The sequence below is a fragment of the Dermochelys coriacea genome, chromosome 5 (assembly GCF_009764565.3).
Source record: "Dermochelys coriacea isolate rDerCor1 chromosome 5, rDerCor1.pri.v4, whole genome shotgun sequence".
In the NCBI taxonomy this organism is placed as follows: Eukaryota; Metazoa; Chordata; order Testudines; family Dermochelyidae; genus Dermochelys; species Dermochelys coriacea.
Window position 1 is genome coordinate 110,676,343 of NC_050072.1, and position 18,477 is coordinate 110,694,819.

An 18,477-nucleotide genomic window follows, 5' to 3' on the forward strand; every position below is an offset into this window, starting at 1 on the left:
GTTACCAACAAATAGTCAAGAAAATTGTTTTTAAATTAAACTTTTTCATTTAATTAGAGAAAAACTAAAATAATTTCTAATTATTTTCTTAAAATATTTTTCTGAAAGAGGAACTGTCTCTTTCTGCGAACTCTTCCTCTTCGTGCTCTGGGTGGCTTAGTGAAAAGTCTCCTACCTGGTGGGGTCTTTAGAGTTCCTTGTGCTCAGATGAGTTTAAGGAACCTTTAATTGGCTGATTTGATTGTCTGATTGGCTGCTAGCCTGCAGGGGGCGGGCATTAGGGTGTCTGTGTGTTTGCGTCAGGGAAGCCTGGCTGTTTAAAAATAGCCAGAGCCTCGCGAACCAGCTGAGCGGCAGCGAACCAGCGGAGCAGCGGGGACAGCAGAGCAGCTCACAGCAGGAGTTTGCCTGGGACTGGTAAGTATCCGAGTGTGTGTGTTTGCTTGCTGAGGAAGTATCCGAGCGTGTTTTTGCTGGGAGGGCAGGGAGAGAGCCTGAGTGAGTGTCTGATTGGCTGCTAGCCTGCAGGGGGCGGGCATTAGGGTGTCTGTGTGTTTGCGTCAGGGAAGCCTGGCTGTTTAAAAATAGCCAGAGCCTCGCGAACCAGCTGAGCAGCGGGGACAGCAGAGCAGCTCACAGCAGGAGTTTGCCTGGGAGTTCGCCTGGAGTGAGCCCAGTGAGGCTTACATCTTGCCAACGTCTCTGAGGAAGCTCATAGTAGGTAGGTGATATGGAAGGGGGGGGTTCAGCTGTTGTGACCTGCACTGGATGTGCCATGTTTGTCTTTCTTCCACAGGACAGAAGCGACTTTGTCTGTACAAAGTGCAAGCTGCTCTCCATATTGGAAGAGAAGATTGAAGGTCTGGAGCAACAGGTAACGACCCTGCGTTGTATACGAGAGACTGAGGATTTTCTGGACCAAACTCAGGATAGCCTTCTAGGGGCACAAAGCTCTAAAGATATAGAGCAGGTTGCACAGAGGAGCCAAGAGGCCAGTGAAGAAGCTTGGCAACATGTGACCTCCAGAAGAGGTAAGCGGAATGTCCGGGTTCCAGTAACACAGACACAGGTAACTAACCGCTTTCATGTTCTCTCCACAGGTACCAATGCGGAGAGTGGACCAGATGATATGTCTGGGGGGAGAAAGCAGAAGGAGACTCCGCTGGTTGGGAGGCATGAGATGCGATGTCCTGAGGTTGGGGGTTCCACGACCACCACTCCCAAGAGGAGAAGGCGGGTGGTGGTGGTCGGGGACTCTCTCCTCCGGGGGACTGAGTCATCTATCTGCCGCCCTGACCGGGAAAACCGAGAAGTCTGCTGCTTGCCAGGGGCTAAGATTCGTGATGTGACGGAGAGACTGCCGAGACTCATCAAGCCCTCGGATCGCTACCCCTTCCTGCTTCTCCACGTGGGCACCAATGATACTGCCAAGAATGACCTTGAGCGGATCACTGCGGACTACGTGGCTCTGGGAAGAAGGATAAAGGAGTTGGAGGCGCAAGTGGTGTTCTCGTCCATCCTCCCCGTGGAAGGAAAAGGCCTGGGTAGGGACCGTCGAATCGTGGAGGTCAACGAATGGCTACGCAGGTGGTGTCGGAGAGAAGGCTTTGGATTCTTTGACCATGGGATGGTGTTCCATGAAGGAGGAGTGCTGGGCAGAGACGGGCTCCATCTTACGAAGAGAGGGAAGAACATCTTTGCCAGCAGGCTGGCTAACCTAGTGAGGAGGGCTTTAAACTAGGTTCACCGGGGGAAGGAGACCAAAGCCCTGAGGTAAGTGGGAAGCGGGATACCGGGAGGAAGCACAGGCAGGAATGTCTGTGAGGGGAGGGCTCCTGCCTCATACTGGGAATGAGGGGCGATCAACAGGTTATCTCAAGTGCTTATATACAAATGCACAAAGCCTTGGAAACAAGCAGGGAGAACTGGAGGTCCTGGTGATGTCAAGGAATTATGACGTGATTGGAATAACAGAGACTTGGTGGGATAACTCACATGACTGGAGTACAGTCATGGATGGTTATAAACTGTTCAGGAAGGACAGGCAGGGCAGAAAAGGTGGGGGAGTAGCACTGTATGTAAGGGAGCAGTATGACTGCTCAGAGCTCCGGTACGAAACTGTGGAAAAACCTGAGTGTCTCTGGATTAAGTTTAGAAGTGTGTGCAACAAGAGTGATGTCATGGTGGGAGTCTGCTATAGACCACCGGACCAGGGGGATGAGGTGGATGAGGCTTTCTTCCGGCAACTCACGGAAGCTACTAGATCGCATGCCCTGATTCTCATGGGTGACTTTAATTTTCCTGATATCTGCTGGGAGAGCAATACAGCGGTGCATAGACAATCCAGGAAGTTTTTGGAAAGCGTAGGGGACAATTTCCTGGTGCAAGTGCTAGGGGAGCCAACTAGGGGGAGCGCTTTTCTTGACCTGCTGCTCACAAACCGGGTAGAATTAGTGGGGGAAGCAAAAGTGGATGGGAATCTGGGAGGCAGTGACCATGAGTTGGTTGAGTTCAGGATCCTGACGCAGGGAAGAAAGGTAAGCAGCAGGATACAGACCCTGGACTTCAGGAAAGCAGACTTTGACTCCCTCAGGGAACAGATGGCCAGGATCCCCTGGGGGACTAACATGAAAGGGAAGGGAGTCCAGGAGAGCTGGCTGTATTTCAAGGAATCCCTGTTGAGGTTACAGGGACAAACCATCCCAATGAGTCGAAAGAATAGTAAATATGGCAGGCGACCAGCTTGGCTTAATGGTGAAATCCTAGCGGATCTTAAACATAAAAAAGAAGCTTACAAGAAGTGGAAGGTTGGACATATGACCAGGGAAGAGTATAAAAATATTGCTCGGGCATGTAGGAAAGATATCAGGAGGGCCAAATCGCACCTGGAGCTGCAGCTAGCAAGAGATGTCAAGAGTAACAAGAAAGGTTTCTTCACGTATGTTGGCAACAAGAAGAAAGCCAAGGAAAGTGTGGGCCCCTTACTGAATGAGGGAGGCAAGCTAGTGACAGAGGATGTGGAAAAAGCTAATGTACTCAATGCTTTTTTTGCCTCTGTTTTCACTAACAAGGTCAGCTCCCAGACTGCTGTGCTGGGCATCACAAAATGGGGAAGAGATGGCCAGCCCTCTGTAGAGATAGAGGTGGTTAGGGACTATTTAGAAAAGCTGGACGTGCACAAGTCCATGGGGCCGGACGAATTGCATCCGAGAGTGCTGAGGGAATTGGCGGCTGTGATTGCAGAGCCCTTGGCCATTATCTTTGAAAACTCGTGGCGAACGGGGGAAGTCCCGGATGACTGGAAAAAGGCTAATGTAGTGCCCATCTTTAAAAAAGGGAAGAAGGAGGATCCTGGGAACTACAGGCCGGTCAGCCTCACCTCAGTCCCTGGAAAAATCATGGAGCAGGTCCTCAAAGAATCAATCCTGAAGCACTTAGAGGTGAGGAAAGTGATCAGGAACAGTCAGCATGGATTCACCAAGGGAAGGTCATGCCTGACTAATCTAATCGCCTTTTATGATGAGATTACTGGTTCTGTGGATGAAGGGAAAGCAGTGGATGTATTGTTTCTTGACTTTAGCAAAGTTTTTGACACGGTCTCCCACAGCATTCTTGTCAGCAAGTTAAGGAAGTATGGGCTGGATGAATGCACTATAAGGTGGGTAGAAAGCTGGCTAGATTGTCAGGCTCAACGGGTAGTGATCAATGGCTCCATGTCTAGTTGGCAGCCGGTGTCAAGTGGAGTGCCCCAGGGGTCGGTCCTGGGGCCCGTTTTGTTCAATATCTTCATAAATGATCTGGAGGATGGTGTGGATTGCACTCTCAGCAAATTTGCGGATGATACTAAACTGGGAGGAGTGGTAGATACGCTGGAGGGGAGGGATAGGATACAGAAGGACCTAGACAAATTGGAAGATTGGGCCAAAAGAAATCTAATGAGGTTCAATAAGGATAAGTGCAGGGTCCTGCACTTAGGATGGAAGAATCCAATGCACCGCTACAGACTAGGGACCGAATGGTGAATGTCTTTGAGCAGGGGGTTGGACTAGATGACCTTCTGGGGTCCCTTCCAACCCTGATATTCTATGATTCTATTCTATGATTCTAATTGCCCATCACATGTTTAGCCCTGATTTTACAAGCAGGTCCACACAGGCACTGAGGTCTGCTCAGGCTTAACTCCTTGCAGGCCTTAGAGGGACAATAAAATAGCCCTTCAGTAAATCCTTGTTCTCACCCTAGTTGGAAATGCCTGTAGAGAGGAGGCAGGCTTACCTATCTACCACCATCAAAGCTCCACCACCCTTTCCCCACAGTTGTCAAGAGACAAATCTCAAAACAAGTTAGGACTCTGTGAGCTTTTAGACTCCATAACACATTTTGGTCGCTTTTAGATTATTTTAATGGCTAAGTACCACAGCAGCTGTTATTTTCCTTTCATTTGTCCCATATAGAAGCACAATCCTGTTATTCACAACCCCCTCCCTGTACCAACAGGCCATGGCTTCCCCAATCTAGCTGTGTTGGTAGAAGACCTACTTTCATCTGCTGTTTTTAAAAGGCAGGAGGTAGATACCTGTTTTCCTCTTTGAGTTGCATCTTTTCTTCTTTCCCAGATACCCACTACTCTCCTCTCTCATTTCTCTCTTATGTCCCTCTTCTTCTTCCCTTTTGAGGTTTTTCATTGCAACTTGAGACCATTACTCCTCGTTCTGTCATCTGCTACCATTGAGAACAGTCTAGAGCCATCTTTGAAACCCCCTTTCAGGTAGTTGAAAGCAGCTATCAAATCCCCCCTCATTCTTCTCTTCTGCAGACTAAACAATCCCAGCTCCCTCAGCCTCTCCTCATAAGTCATGTGCTCTAGACCCCTAATCATTTTCGTTGCCCTTCGTTGTACTCTTTCCAATTTATCCACATCCTTCCTGTAGTGTGGGGCCCAAAACTGGACACAGTACTCCAGATGAGGCCTCACCAGTGTCGAATAGAGGGGAACGATCACATCCCGATCGCTCGCTATGCCCCTACTTATACAACCCAAAATGCCATTGGCCTTCTTGGCAACAAGGGCACACTGCTGACTCATATCCAGCTTCTCGTCCACTGTCACCCCTAGGTCCTTTTCCGCAGACATCCTTTGTCACCATTCCCTTTGGCCCCATATGCCGAGGTTCTACCAGCTCTCACTTCCTGACATCAATGCCTGGGTGTTAATAGTAATATCTACCCAAATATTTGCTCCCTTCTCTTTCTGCCCCCTCATTTCTCTCTACTTCCACCCCACTTCCTTTCACCACTGGTCCTCATTTTCTCCCTTTTTCTTTCTGCCCCCTCCACTGTGTTCCCTTTCTTCCCTCCTAAATTGGGCTAACTGCTGCAGCTGGCAAGGACCAATGGACGGTTCCCTCTGCCACTGCAGCAAGGCATAGGAACCAACAGTGGACAGTGAGAGCTCGGAAGAGGATGAGACATCTGAAGCCTCCAGTACAGCCTTGTAAGCAGACACAGAAGTTCTGAATACTCAGAACAAAGAGGCAGATAACTGGGACTCTGTCAAAATTCTGGGGAGTTCCAGCCAAATTGAGACTGGTAGCAAATACTTCTCTGGAGAAGGGAACTCAGGTGATGGCCATTTCTTTCCCCGCTATCCCTGAGTCACTTGGCCAAAAAGCTCAGTGGAAACTCATTTATTTCCACTGACTTTTAACTCTCCTGGGGAGAGCCAACAATGGGTTGTTTATCTCTCCTCTCATCCCTTTTCTTGGGCAGCAGGTGTAGAACTCAGGCACCGAATCAGGGAGAGCAAGGACAGCGCTGGTGGCCTCCACAGCTGTCTAGAGCATTCCCTATTGTTCTCAAATATCAATGGAATATCAAAAGTATCTCAGGAGCAGCTTTTATGAATAGAGTCATTAAACTCATGTATTCAGTGAGTATCCAGGAGAAGAATATATTTTAGGAGTGGGAAGAAACTCAGACATTTTGAATGGGTTTGGAGTCATTTTAAGGAAATAAATACATTACATTTGCATATATTCAAAATCTACAAAGCACTACTGGGCCATGATTGACCCAGGCTTTGTATTGGGACACCAGGCCATTCTCTAGAGGCGAATGACTCTTAACCACGCAACTCAAGAAGGAGGCAGGCAAATATGGACCAATGGAGCAAGGCAGGCAAATATGGAGCAAGGCAACCTTTTAAGCTTTGTCTGCATGAGGAAATGTTACCCCCCAAAAATTACTACTAACAGTTGAACTGGTGTTAACACCTGCACACAGCCTTAGACTCTCCTTTTGTATTTGAAATATATCTAAAGCATCAATTAAATGTGCAGGCAGGCCTCCCTTCAAAATCAGTGGGAGCTGTGTACATACATCCAGAGGTAGGAGAGGTTACTAGCATAATTGTTGTGGTGTAAGCATTGAGCAGAAAGGATTTGAGGTCTGTTATAAAGTGAACATGTACACATGCTCTGCTACAAGACGTATATCAAATAGTTCTTAAAATAAATCACAGGTTTAATTCAAGTTGGTTTGAAAAAAGTGCATTCTTCACACAAAAATATAAGTGTCAGAATAAACGGACACTTTCACCTAATAAATTTACCTAAAGCATCACAGTTGGTATGTGCACAGAGTGTGATGACACATGGCCAGATTCTGATCAAAGTTAGATTTGCATGGATCCAGAAATGCTGCTTATTTCAATGCACCTATTTCTCATTTACACAAATGTAACTGAGATGTGAAGCCAGTCTATTTATTAGAAATATCCTGAGTCTTTATGTCACTAACTTCTCTTCCAAAGACCCCCAATGTTGCTGCTGTTCAGCAACAATACTCACTATACCTGTTTCGATTCTTCTGCTCACAAACATACATCAATGAATAAATAGATTTCTAGAAAATGTGTTTTCCTGTCTCCCCAAGTAAATTGACTAGAAGGTTGATTATAAAGTCTCAGTAATAGATAATTGCATAATACAATATTTCATTGCTTGTTTCTCCATCCACTTTGTCTAAAATCTGTTTATTTGAATTGCCATTAAGAATCAAGTCAGAAAGTATACTATTTATTAATCTATTAAATAGTGCCCTGTTTTACAAATTACTATCAATTGTAGATATTGCCCCACTAATCCCAGTACAAATGTAACTTCTTTCAGCCTTCCTCTCTCTACATAACTCTGATTAAGAATCCAGTTTAAACATCTACTGTACGGAAGACTAGCAACAAAAGCCCCTTATTTTATGAGAATAATCCTATATTATTATTATTTCAACAATCATGCAAGTGATGTTTATATAGAGGCAAACCCCAAAACTACAGAATCCATGTGAAATAGAAAAGTGAAAAGAGAACTTGCTTGGAAAATGGAAATCTTAATAGGCTGTCTACAAAATACAAGGGAAAACACTTTCCCCTTTGACTTTCACAGGAATCAGTACTTGAACTTTATTTACATGTCAATTTGTATTCTATGCATAAAGATCAAATGTAAATAATTTTTAAATTCCCCCTCTGACCAAACCAATGGAATAATGGATACTTCATGAAAAATAAAATCCCTGCGATCTACTTCTGAAGTGAAGGGTGGCAAGGGGAAAAAGTTTTTATTATCACCACATGCAAAAAGAACGCAAATTGAATTAGACCATAAAGTTTGGAAAAGGCCTTTTACAACAACTGTTCTCTCAAAAAAATCTGGATATGGAATTTTTACATAATCTACTTTAAACCATGCGTAGACACCTCTGCACTAGGATGAACATTATCCAAAGAAAATGGCATAAAGAAGCTGAGGTACACACATACCAATGAATGATCACTGCACTGAAATTTTTATCCTGTTTTTACGAGAACATTCCCTTTAAAATTTTTTGAAAGCTTTTTTGGTTAGGGGAGACATGCACCAGCTCATCTTTTTTAAAAATATGAATGTGTTACAGGAAAACTGCAATTGTATGAATAATAATTCTTTGCTCTTCTATAGCACCTTTAATTCCTAGCATCTGACAGTGCTTTAAAAACATCACTCAATCAAGCCTCAACAAGCAAACAACCCCGTTTTACAGACAGGGAGCTATCTGACTCCGATCCCATAGCATCTGAGCATCTTACAATCTTTAATGTATTTATTCTCACAACATCCCTGTTTAACAGGGAAATGCTATTATCCCTGTTTTACAGATGAGGAGCTGAGGCACAGAGAGACTCAGTGATTTGGCCAAGGTCACACAGGAAGCCTGTGGCAAAGCAATGACTTATAAATAAATATCTTCCAAGAGAATGAGGGATCATTGTGATAGTCTGAACTTCTGTATAACACAGGCCACAGAACTGCCTCAAAATAATTCCTGCAGTATATCTTCTAGAAAAACATCCAATGTTGATTTTAAAATTGCCAGTGATGGAGAATCCAACCAACCCTTGCTAAATTGTTCGTGGTTAATTACCCTCACTGTTAAACATTTATTCCTTTTTTCCAGTCTGCACTTGTCTAGCTCCAACCTACAGCCATTGCATCATGTTATACTCTTTTCTGCTAGACTGAAGAGTTCATTATTAAATATTTGTTCCCTAGGTATTTATAGACTATTAAGCAAGTCACCCTCTAACCTTCTCTGTTACACTAAATTGATTGAGCTCCTTGAGTCGTTCACTATAAGGTGTTTTCTAATTGTTTAACCATTCTTGTGGCTCTTCTCTGAATCCTCTCCAATTTACTAACATCCATCTTGAACCAGTATTCCAGCATTGGTGCACCAGTGCCAAATACAGAGGTAAAATAACCTCTCTATTCGTACTTAAGATTCCCATTTATGCATTCAAAGATAGCATTGCTCATTTGCCCATAGCATTGCACTGGGAGTTAATGTTTAGTTGATTATCCATCATAACTGCCACCTCTTTTTTCAGAGTCACTGTTTCCCAGGATAGAGTTCCCCATCCTGTAAATATGGCCTACATTCTTTGTTCCTAGATGTATACATTTACATTTAGCTGTATTGTTTGTTCCCAGTTCATCAAGTGATCCAGATCCTTTGCTCTGAATCAGTGACCTGTCCTCTTCATTGTTTACCATCTCCCAGTTTTGTGTCATCTGCAACCTATATTAGTGACGTTTTTATGCTTTCTTCCAGGTCATTGATAAATATTGTAAAAGTGAAAGGCCAAGAACTGATCCCTGTGGTACACATCCACTCACTAATTCTCCATTTATGATTACATGTTGAGATGTAAGCCAGCTTTTAGTCCTTTAATGTGTGGTATGTAGGGCTGTCAAGCAATTAAAGAATTAATTTATATTAATTGCATGATTAAAATTAATAGAATATCATTTAAATATTTTTGGATGTTTTTTACATTTTCAAATATATTGATTTCAATTACAATACAGAATACAAAGTGTACAGTGCACACTAAAAAAACAAGAAAAAGTATTTCAGTTCATCTAATACAAGTACTGTAGTGCAATCTCTTTATCATGAAAGTTGAATTTACAAATGTAGAATTATGTACAAAAATAACTGCATGCAAAAATAAAAATGTAAAACTTTAGAGCCTACAACTCCACTCAGTCCTATTTCTTGGTCAGCCAAGTGCTCAAACAAGTTTGTATACATTTCCAGGAGTTAATGCTGCCTGCTTCCTGTTTACAATGTCATCTGAAAGATAGAACAGGAGTTTGCATGGCAATGTTGTAGCTGGCGTCACAAGATATTTATGTGCCAGATGTGCTAAAGATTGATATGTTCCTTCATGCTTCAACCACCATTCCAGAGGACATGCGGCCATGCTGATGACAGGTTCTGCTTGATAACAATCCAAAGAAGTGCAGAGCAACTCATTTTCATTATCTGAGTCAGATGCCACCAGCAGATGGTTGATATCTTTTGAAGTGGTTCGGGTTCTGTAGTTTCCATATCAGAGTGTTGCTCTTTTAAGACTTCTTAAAGTATGCTCTGCACCTCGTCCCTTTCAGATTTTGGAAGGCACTTCAGATTCTTAAGACTTGGGTTGAATGCTGTAGCTATCTTTAGAAATCTCACATTGGTACCTTCTTTGAGTTTTGTCAAATCTGCAGTGAAAGTGTTCTTAAAACGAACAACATGTGCTGGGTCATCATCCGAGACTGCTATAACATGAAATATATGGCAGAATGTGAGTAAAACAGAGAAGACTACATACAATTCTCAGGCAAGGTGTTCAGTCACAAATTTAATTAATAGAATATTTTTAACGAGCATCATCAGCATGGAAGCATGTCCTTTGGAATGGTGACCAAAGTATGAAGGGACATACAAATGTTTAGCATATCTGGCACATAAATACCTTGTAATGTCAGCTACGAAAGTGCCATGCAAATGCGTGTTCTCACTTTCAGGAGACACTGTAAATAAGAAGCAGCAGCATTATCTCCCATAAATGTAATCAAACTTGTTTGTCTTAGCGATTGGCTGAACAAGAAGTAGGACTGAATGGACTTGTAGGCTCTAAAGTTTTACATTGTTTTGTTTCTGAGTGCAGTTATGTCACAAAAAATCTACATTTGTAAATTGCACTTTTTCAATAAAGAAATGATTAGGTTTTTTTGAGTTAATCATGTGAGTTCACTGCGATTAACAGACAGCCCTAGTGCTATGTTAATTTTATATAGTTCTAGTTTTTTAATCAAAATGTTGTGCGGTACCAAGTTAAACACCTTCCAGAAGTCTAAATATATTACATCAACTCATATTTTTATCAACCAAACCTGTCATCTAATCAAAAAGGATATCAAGTTGATTTTGCAGGATCTTTTCCCATAAGTCTATGTTGATTGACATTAATTATATTACCCTAGTTTAATTTTTTTTACTAACTGAGTCCTGTATCAGCTGCTCCATTATCTTGCCAGGGATCAGTGTAACACTAGCAGGCTTATAATTACCCAATCATCCTGTTTAGCTTTTTTTAGGTTTTGGCACAACATTAGCTTTCTTCCAGTCTTCTGGAACTTACCCAGTGTTCTAAGAGATATTGAAAAAATCTCCTCAGCTAGCTCTTTTAACACTCTTGGATCTGTTGATTTTAAAAAGTCTAACTTTAGTACCTACTGTTTAACATTCTCCTGATATACTAGTGTAACGGAAAGTGTGTAATAATCATCATAGGATATGACTACATCATTTCTCCCCCCCCCCCCGCCCCAAATACAGACCCAAATGAAGGTGTCCTGAGTCTCAGGTTAGTGCCCTAACCATTGGACCATCCTTCCTCCCTCTGAGGCACACTATGCTGAGATGCTGTAATGACTAATGCTCCGTCAATGAAAACAGACTAGAGAGATACATGACGCCAGTTGCATGTGTGGCAAAGCTAGAAAGTAAACCCAGATCTGATTCCTAATTTTTATGCCTTAATCATTCTATGATGCTTCCTCTCTTCCTTTCAATGTAACATAAAAGATATTGTAATTACAAGGAGTAAATCATGTCAAAAATATCTTAAACATAATAAGGAACATATAACAGTAGCTGCCATCTTGACACTCTGCTAACTAACAAAAATTCTGAAAACTAATAGAACTTTACTTGTCTGAAAGTCTCCTGCCTTTCTCTTGCATCCAGATACTGAGTAACATTTCCTATGATTCAGGGACTACCTGCTAGGAAGTATCATTAAAATCACAGCTGTCACTGAAATACCAGCATTTTGCATAGTTATGGAGATAATGAACCACACTATGTATAATTTAAAACTTTTGAACATTTATTTTTCTAAAAATATTTATTGTCGAAGCCAAATTCTGATTCCATATGTGTGAAAAAGGTAGAATTTGGCTATTGTTTTATAAGGCAAGGACCTAAAGGAGTCCAGTGCCTAATTCTCATTGAATTTAAGCTCCTTTGAAGATCTTAGCCTGAATTATTTAGCTATCTAAACTATTATCATTAATCAGTAAAGTTTTCCTTTAATTGCACATTTCATAGGAATTCTTTGAAATCTAAGTCTGCAGCAACTGACTAACTCTTTTTAAAGAAGCAATTTGGTTTTTTTACATTCAATATCTCCTTTCCTAAACATGTTTTTTTTTCTCTAGAACATGCACCTTAGTAAGTAGTGTCGGTAAGTAGGAGTTGTGAGCCTGCATTGATGTTTTAACTTTTCAGTGTCTCTGTGCACCAATTTTCTACATTGCCAATGCCCAGCTGTTAGTTTCTAATGCACAACTAATGTCCTGGGCCAAATTCTGCTCTCTGTTACATCAATATGAATCTTGAATAACTCCACAGAAGTCAGAATATGCCCTACTATGTCAGCATGAATTAGTTTATTTCTATATATTTTCAATACCAAAGATACTTCACTGTCTTTCACCATTCTTGTTCAATCTTGAACATGTGCAAACCCCAATATTTTCAAAAGCAAATAAATAGCACCATCAGTGCAAATATAAACAATCTTTGTTGAACTATAAGAGTTTACAGTAACAAATTACATTAACAGTCAAGACCAGTAGAAAAATAGATGCACTGCGTAAATTGGATTTCTGTTACAGATATAGGAAATTATTATTTTTATCTTTATGCTTGACTTGGCAAAATGTTCTGAAAACATACAACAAAATTAATTTTTATATATTCTTCTGGCCATGAGGTATAAATACAGTTGCTGCCCACATACATTATAGCAACATATATAAACATAATTCCTTAATAAGCTTTCTGCTAAAATGTATTTTCTCTTCTTACAGTTTCCATTTAAAAAGTGGTAATCCAGTGCTTAAAAATTATAATACAATATATATATATAAACAACCCTTCACCAACAGAATGAACACTCAAACAAAGTGTAAACACAGTATTTTTACTAATAATTTTAATGCAAAAAATGCCCTACTGAAGTGAAACTTTACCTTATTTTGCTCATGCTGACTAACTAACTAACTCTCTTCTTAAAAAAAAAAAATAAAAAAATCACACATCTGCTGTCCCTTTAAGGATGAAGATTACTTTATTCATAATGCTACCATTAATGCTGAGCCCTGCTGTCTAAACTTAGGGCCTAATTGTGTTCTAGAATGTGAGTATATATCTCCTACTGTGAATGGAAGCTATGTCTTTGGAATACATCTCAACTTTGCTCAGAGACACTGAAGTCCCAAATTACTATTCAAGAATACCATTGGCATGAGCATTTGAGGGAAAGATCTTGAAAATAATGAGACTAAAACAGTTATAATTATAAAGGCCCCACACAGACTTTTCATCATGATTCTCTTATCAATGAACCTCATAGCCTAATCTGGGGAAAATGTACTAAATAACAATGGAATCACAATGGGCTGCATAGTGCCAACTCAACTGGAAGCATTTACATTTTCTACTATTAATGGTTAAAAATGAACTGTCTAAAATGAAGCTAGGAAGACCTGCTCCTTCAAGATTCTAAAACATCAAGCTAAGAATTTAGCAAGCGACAATATGAAATGGCAGTTATATTAGAGACTAAGGGCATCAAAAAGTACAAAATTGTCTTTATATGCCTATTCTGTGTGTGCATGCAATATGGCTGCCTCCAAGAAAAGGCTATTAAAAAAAGAAGCTATTTTAATAAAAAAATATCACAATTACAGAAAGAAAAAACTTTACAGGGAGAAAAAACTTTTGGTCATGTTGACTTTGGAAGGCTTCACTGAAGAAACTGGGGAAGCTTTCTTGTATTCCTGCAACTCATATTATTACTAATGGGACGTGTGTGCTTAATGCTCTGGAACAGGATATCATCATATTATACATTAAACATTTCAAGAAATGTCCTCCTTCCTGATGTAGCACACTTTTTGATAATTGCAACTTCTGACCTGGGCAACAGTACCAAGGATTACACTATGTTCAATGTAAATTCTCCATAAACTGTACCTATTGAAAACTTCCCGCTCTCCATCCTGAGACGCCATACTCACTTTGCACCGTCCTATTTAGTTAGCTATCTAATTGGTTTGCCATAAAGAACATGACCATGCTTTCCCAGCATTGTTCTCACTTTCAAACACAAGTTAAGAGATCATGCTTGTCTGAGATGGCTCTGTAGTGCAAATTAAATTGCAGATAATAATGTATAAGCAGCTTGCAGATCTTTTAAAATGGATTGTCTTATTCCAATTTCCCATCACTTTTGCAGCTGATCGTGAAAAATCACGAGTGTAAATGAGGTATGGTAAATGAGAGTAGAGGAATAGAGGTTCAATTAATAGCCATTATGCATACTCTCAATCTGAGTTGTTAAGTAGCAGAATTTAGCCCTGGTGTAATTTAGCTGAAATCAATAGAGTTACACAGCAATGACCATAGTACAGTACGTTTCAAGGTAACAGAATGCATTCTGGTAGTATCTACCATTATCATTTTTGGGGTATGATCTGAAAACACCTACATGCATAGTTTTACTAAATACATACATGTGAGTAAAGTTACTCATGTTTACAGGTTCAGGCTCTAAGGGCCTGAACCGAAGCCCATTTAAGTCAATGGAAGTCTTGCCATTCATTGATTTCAAAAGGCTTTGGATCAGGCCTCACATCTAAGGCCAAGCTCTTAGAGCCACACTATTTGCTCAGATAGAGGATTCTTTACTGTTGCTGCAGCTTTGAAAATTCCTTTGTCAAGCATACATACATTTATGTTTAACTAAAACTTTACTAACACCCTTAGTTCTTAAGAAGGTCTACAAGGAGAAAACTACATCTTAAAAAAAGTCTTCTATTAAGTCTAACTAAAAAATTTAAGAAAAAAGGAGTACTTGTGGCACCTTAGAGACTAACAAATTTATTTGAGCATAAGCTTTCGTGAGCTACAGCTCACTTCATCAGATGCATTCCGATGAAGTGAGCTGTAGCTCACGAAAGCTTATGCTCAAATAAATTTGTTAGTCTCTAAGGTGCCACAAGTACTCCTTTTCTTTTTGCAAATACAGACTAACATGGCTGCTACTCTGAAGCCTGTTATAAAATTTATATTAATTTACTTTTAATTAAACTTCTAAATGAATCTTTCATTGCCATTAAAAACCACTAACTGAAGAGGTGTAAATTTGAACAAAGTTTTTTTTCACCTTGGTTATTTTCTTTCTTCTCCCTAACATTTAAATCAAAGACAGTGACTATTTGTATATTCATATTCTTTGACTGAAACCCAACAAGAATGGGAAGGACTCCCTGCAATCACTTATTTGGAATGAAACACAGCATTGCAAGGCAACCATAACTGTGGCTATGCCTAATTTTGTCTTGAAGGAGATTTGTAAAAATATTTAATTGACGACAAAATTAGTGTTCTTGAGGTGAATTTAAGTCCTTCATAGTTATTTGACTAAAAATGATTGTTTCTTTGACACACGAATTTCCGTTTCAGATGTTTGTGCAATAGGTGACTGAGGCTACTAGTAAGCCAACAAATTTGTTCCAAGGGCACAAAGGTCCTAATAAGTGCATTTTTGAAAATCAAGTTCCCATGGAATGCTGAAACTATGACATAAAATCATCAAATAGCTTCACTGTAGAAACAACATTAGTTTTCACATTAAAAAAATAAAGTGTTTGAATTAGACTTTATTGCACCAGCAACTGGCTTTTAAAATATACCCCATTCACGTTAAACATTAAATTATTTTATCAAACAAAATATAAGATCTTTCTTTAAAGTATCACACAGAGATAAGATATATGCACCTTAAGTAAGGCTAAGTTTTTATCACGGATATTTTTAGTAAAAGTCAAGGATAGGTCACGGGCAATAAACAAAAATTAATGGAAGCCCGTGACCTGTCCCTGACTTTTACTAAAAATATCCCTGCCAAAAACGGAAGGTGGGTTCAGTACCCACCCCTGTTGGGGCTCCTGGATCCCCCACTGCTGCAGTCAGTGAGAGCTGTGGGATTCCCTGCCACTGTGGGGAGTGGGAGCTGCGGGGTCCCCTCGCCCCTGGAGCAGCTGGGTGCTCAGCAGCTCCCGCCACGGCTGGGAGTCCCCCGCTGTGGCTGGGCAGCTGCATGGTTGGCTGGCCGAGAAGTCCCCGCTGCCAGCCGCTGCCCGGCAACCGCAGGGAGTCCCCGCTGCCAGCGGCTGGGCAACCGCAGAGTGCCCCCCACCAGTTCGGGAGCTGGGGGAGCGAGGGGGCTGAGAGCTCCAACCCGGGGCAGAAAATATCAGAGATAAATGGAAGTCATGGATTCCGTGACTTCCATAATCTCCATGATATAATCATAGCTTTAATCATAAGAAAAAACAGCCTAAAAGGATGACAAACATCAAATCACAGATGATAGAAAATATAATAATTTGTTGCTTCTTTTTCATTCTGTCATTTTTACATGATTTTTTAAAAATATTCAACCAAGATCATGTAGACACTTGAATTCATGGAAAAAGATCACCCTTCAGCTAAGTCAAGGTGTTGAAGCTGGAGTCACTTTCAGGCTGTCAAGTGCTGCATGAATCCTGAAGTGTAATCTGGACTCCATGGAGTATTCTTTGTAGTTGTTTCTGCAAACACCAAAATTACTTCATCAGCCAAAAAAAAAACCAAAACAACCACCCTCACCATAAAACCCCATCCATCATTTAATCTCTCAGTCCTCTGCTCTCTTCCCTTCACTTTATATAGTCCTTTACAACAGCTCTCAGGCCTTTAGAAAAGATGAGGCATGCCCAACATGAAGATGTGAAAAAAAAAAGTATGGAAAAATAGCATATTAGTACACCACTGTCAGCTGAAAAAAGTGTGCCCAGCCTCAAAACTCAGCACTCAAAGGGTCAGTGTAATTGTACAGAAACCAATCCAAAGTACCCAGCAGGGTACAGGAAATGACATTATGGGGATCCAAAACCTTTTTAGCTAATGGTGAAATCGATCTCTAGGTCTGAAAGGTTTTTAGGAGGCCGCCACTGACATATGCAGTACTTCCAATATCATTTAGACACTGTTAACTTTTTTTATAAAAATGTTAAGGGGCAAGTGCTGCCCTCAGCATTCAGACAGTGAATGGGCTGTGCTCTGAGAAGATCTGCTCTCTACCTCCCTGCTCTGGGGGATTCTTGGGGAGTGGGGAGGTAGCAGGGAGAAGAGGAAATGGGCAGTAGATAGATACACAGATCCTGTACCTGCTCCACCCTATCCTCACTCAGCCCATGAACTCTTCCACTGCACCATATAGGGAGGCCCATTAAGCTATTCTCTGTGTCACACAGCAGGTATGGATCACATGCACTGGCTCTCCAACTCTCCCAGCCCTCCATGCAGCAAAGTCATACTTTTTTTTTTTTGCTTTCTCTAGGGCCCTCAGCACCCATAAAAGTTTGAGTGGGAAGAAGACAGGATTTGCCCTTAATACTGTACCCCATCCACTGTGGTTCAATTCAGCATACCATGTGTGAAACATATGGCAAAGTAGAAGTACTATATCAAAGAACTGGTACACTTTAAAAATTCAAATATATTGAAAAACATTTTCTAAGTCTTGAATATAGAGTTATAATAAATTTATCATTTTGCCAAGTTGCTAGTGCAGTTGTGTAGAAACTGTAATGTCACTTCAGCTGAATTTTGTAAAATTATTTAAAGAGACAGAGGAAAAGTGAGAGATTCCTTTATTGCTTGGAGTGTCTCAGTTACTCTGTCTTAACGAGCGCACAGAAACAAACATGAACTCTACTTACTTTGCAGTTTCTATATATCTTATTGCTCTCTCTCTCTGGTCCTGCTGTTTGTATAGAAGTCCCAACTCATACAGGGTGAATGGAACCAAATAGTTATCATATTTTATCTGCTTCTCACTAAGAAAACAGAGATATGAAATTGGTTAAATATAATAAACATATGTTGTCCTGAAGTTATATGATTATTAATTTAAATGCAGAGTATACTCCTACCTAAATTCATATTTGAGCACTTGCCTGATTTCCAAAAGTGCTGAGCATTGAAAAGCTTCCACTGACTTCAGTAGGAGTTTCAATATTTTTTAATATCAGGCAAGCACCTAGTAATGGTTTTAGGAATCTAACTTTAGGCTGATGCAGGAAATGCCAAAAGCTTTCTGAAGAGACAAAACTGACTCATCTCCCCAAGTAGTAAGTAGGCCAGGGAGTTACAAGTGTAGCCACTCCATAGCGTCAGCCAGCACTTCTCCATGCCCTTTTGGGGAGCATTTGCACACTAGATCTGCATAAGAGGAACCTTTGTAGGCATTCAATGGCTTGTCTTCAACTGCCCTCTCTATACTGACCTATTCAGGACCTACACAGAGTCCACATCTATCCCACACAAGGGGTGAAGTGGATTGCAGTAGAGTTTAAGTGGGGTAAAAGCCCTTGTGTTTGGCCCTGTACATGTGGGTGAATTTCATCCTGAGGCCTTTTAGGTGAGGTAATAAAGTAATTAATGTAGTTTATAAGATGATCTGATATCCTGTTGGATTTCTCATTCTTCCGG

General features: G+C 40.8%; 1 protein-coding gene and 1 long non-coding RNA gene across 5 annotated transcripts in view; both read right to left on the bottom strand.

Moving 5' to 3' along the window:
• Positions 1 to 5,140: 5,140 nt before the first annotated feature.
• On the bottom strand, positions 5,141 to 14,892 carry LOC122460267. The gene is made up of 2 exons (XR_006281475.1): positions 8,798 to 14,892; positions 5,141 to 7,986 (listed from the first exon to the last, which is right to left on the bottom strand). It is a non-coding gene; the product is annotated as an uncharacterized LOC122460267 (long non-coding RNA).
• A 687-nt stretch (positions 14,893 to 15,579) lies between these two features.
• Positions 15,580 to 18,477, bottom strand: part of TTC39B (tetratricopeptide repeat domain 39B) — a 171,019-nt gene continuing 168,121 nt past the window's right edge. For 3 of the 4 annotated variants that reach the window (XM_043514788.1, XM_038403043.2, XM_038403044.2), the window contains exons 18-19: positions 17,706 to 17,822; positions 15,580 to 16,532 (exon numbers count right to left, since the gene is read on the bottom strand). In XM_043514788.1, coding sequence (XP_043370723.1) covers positions 16,436 to 16,532; positions 17,706 to 17,822 — 214 coding nt within the window. In that variant the 3' untranslated portion in view covers positions 15,580 to 16,435. Of the gene's footprint in view, positions 16,533 to 17,701; positions 17,823 to 18,477 lie in introns of all 4 variants that reach the window. The other variant, XM_043514789.1, reaches the window with a different exon arrangement.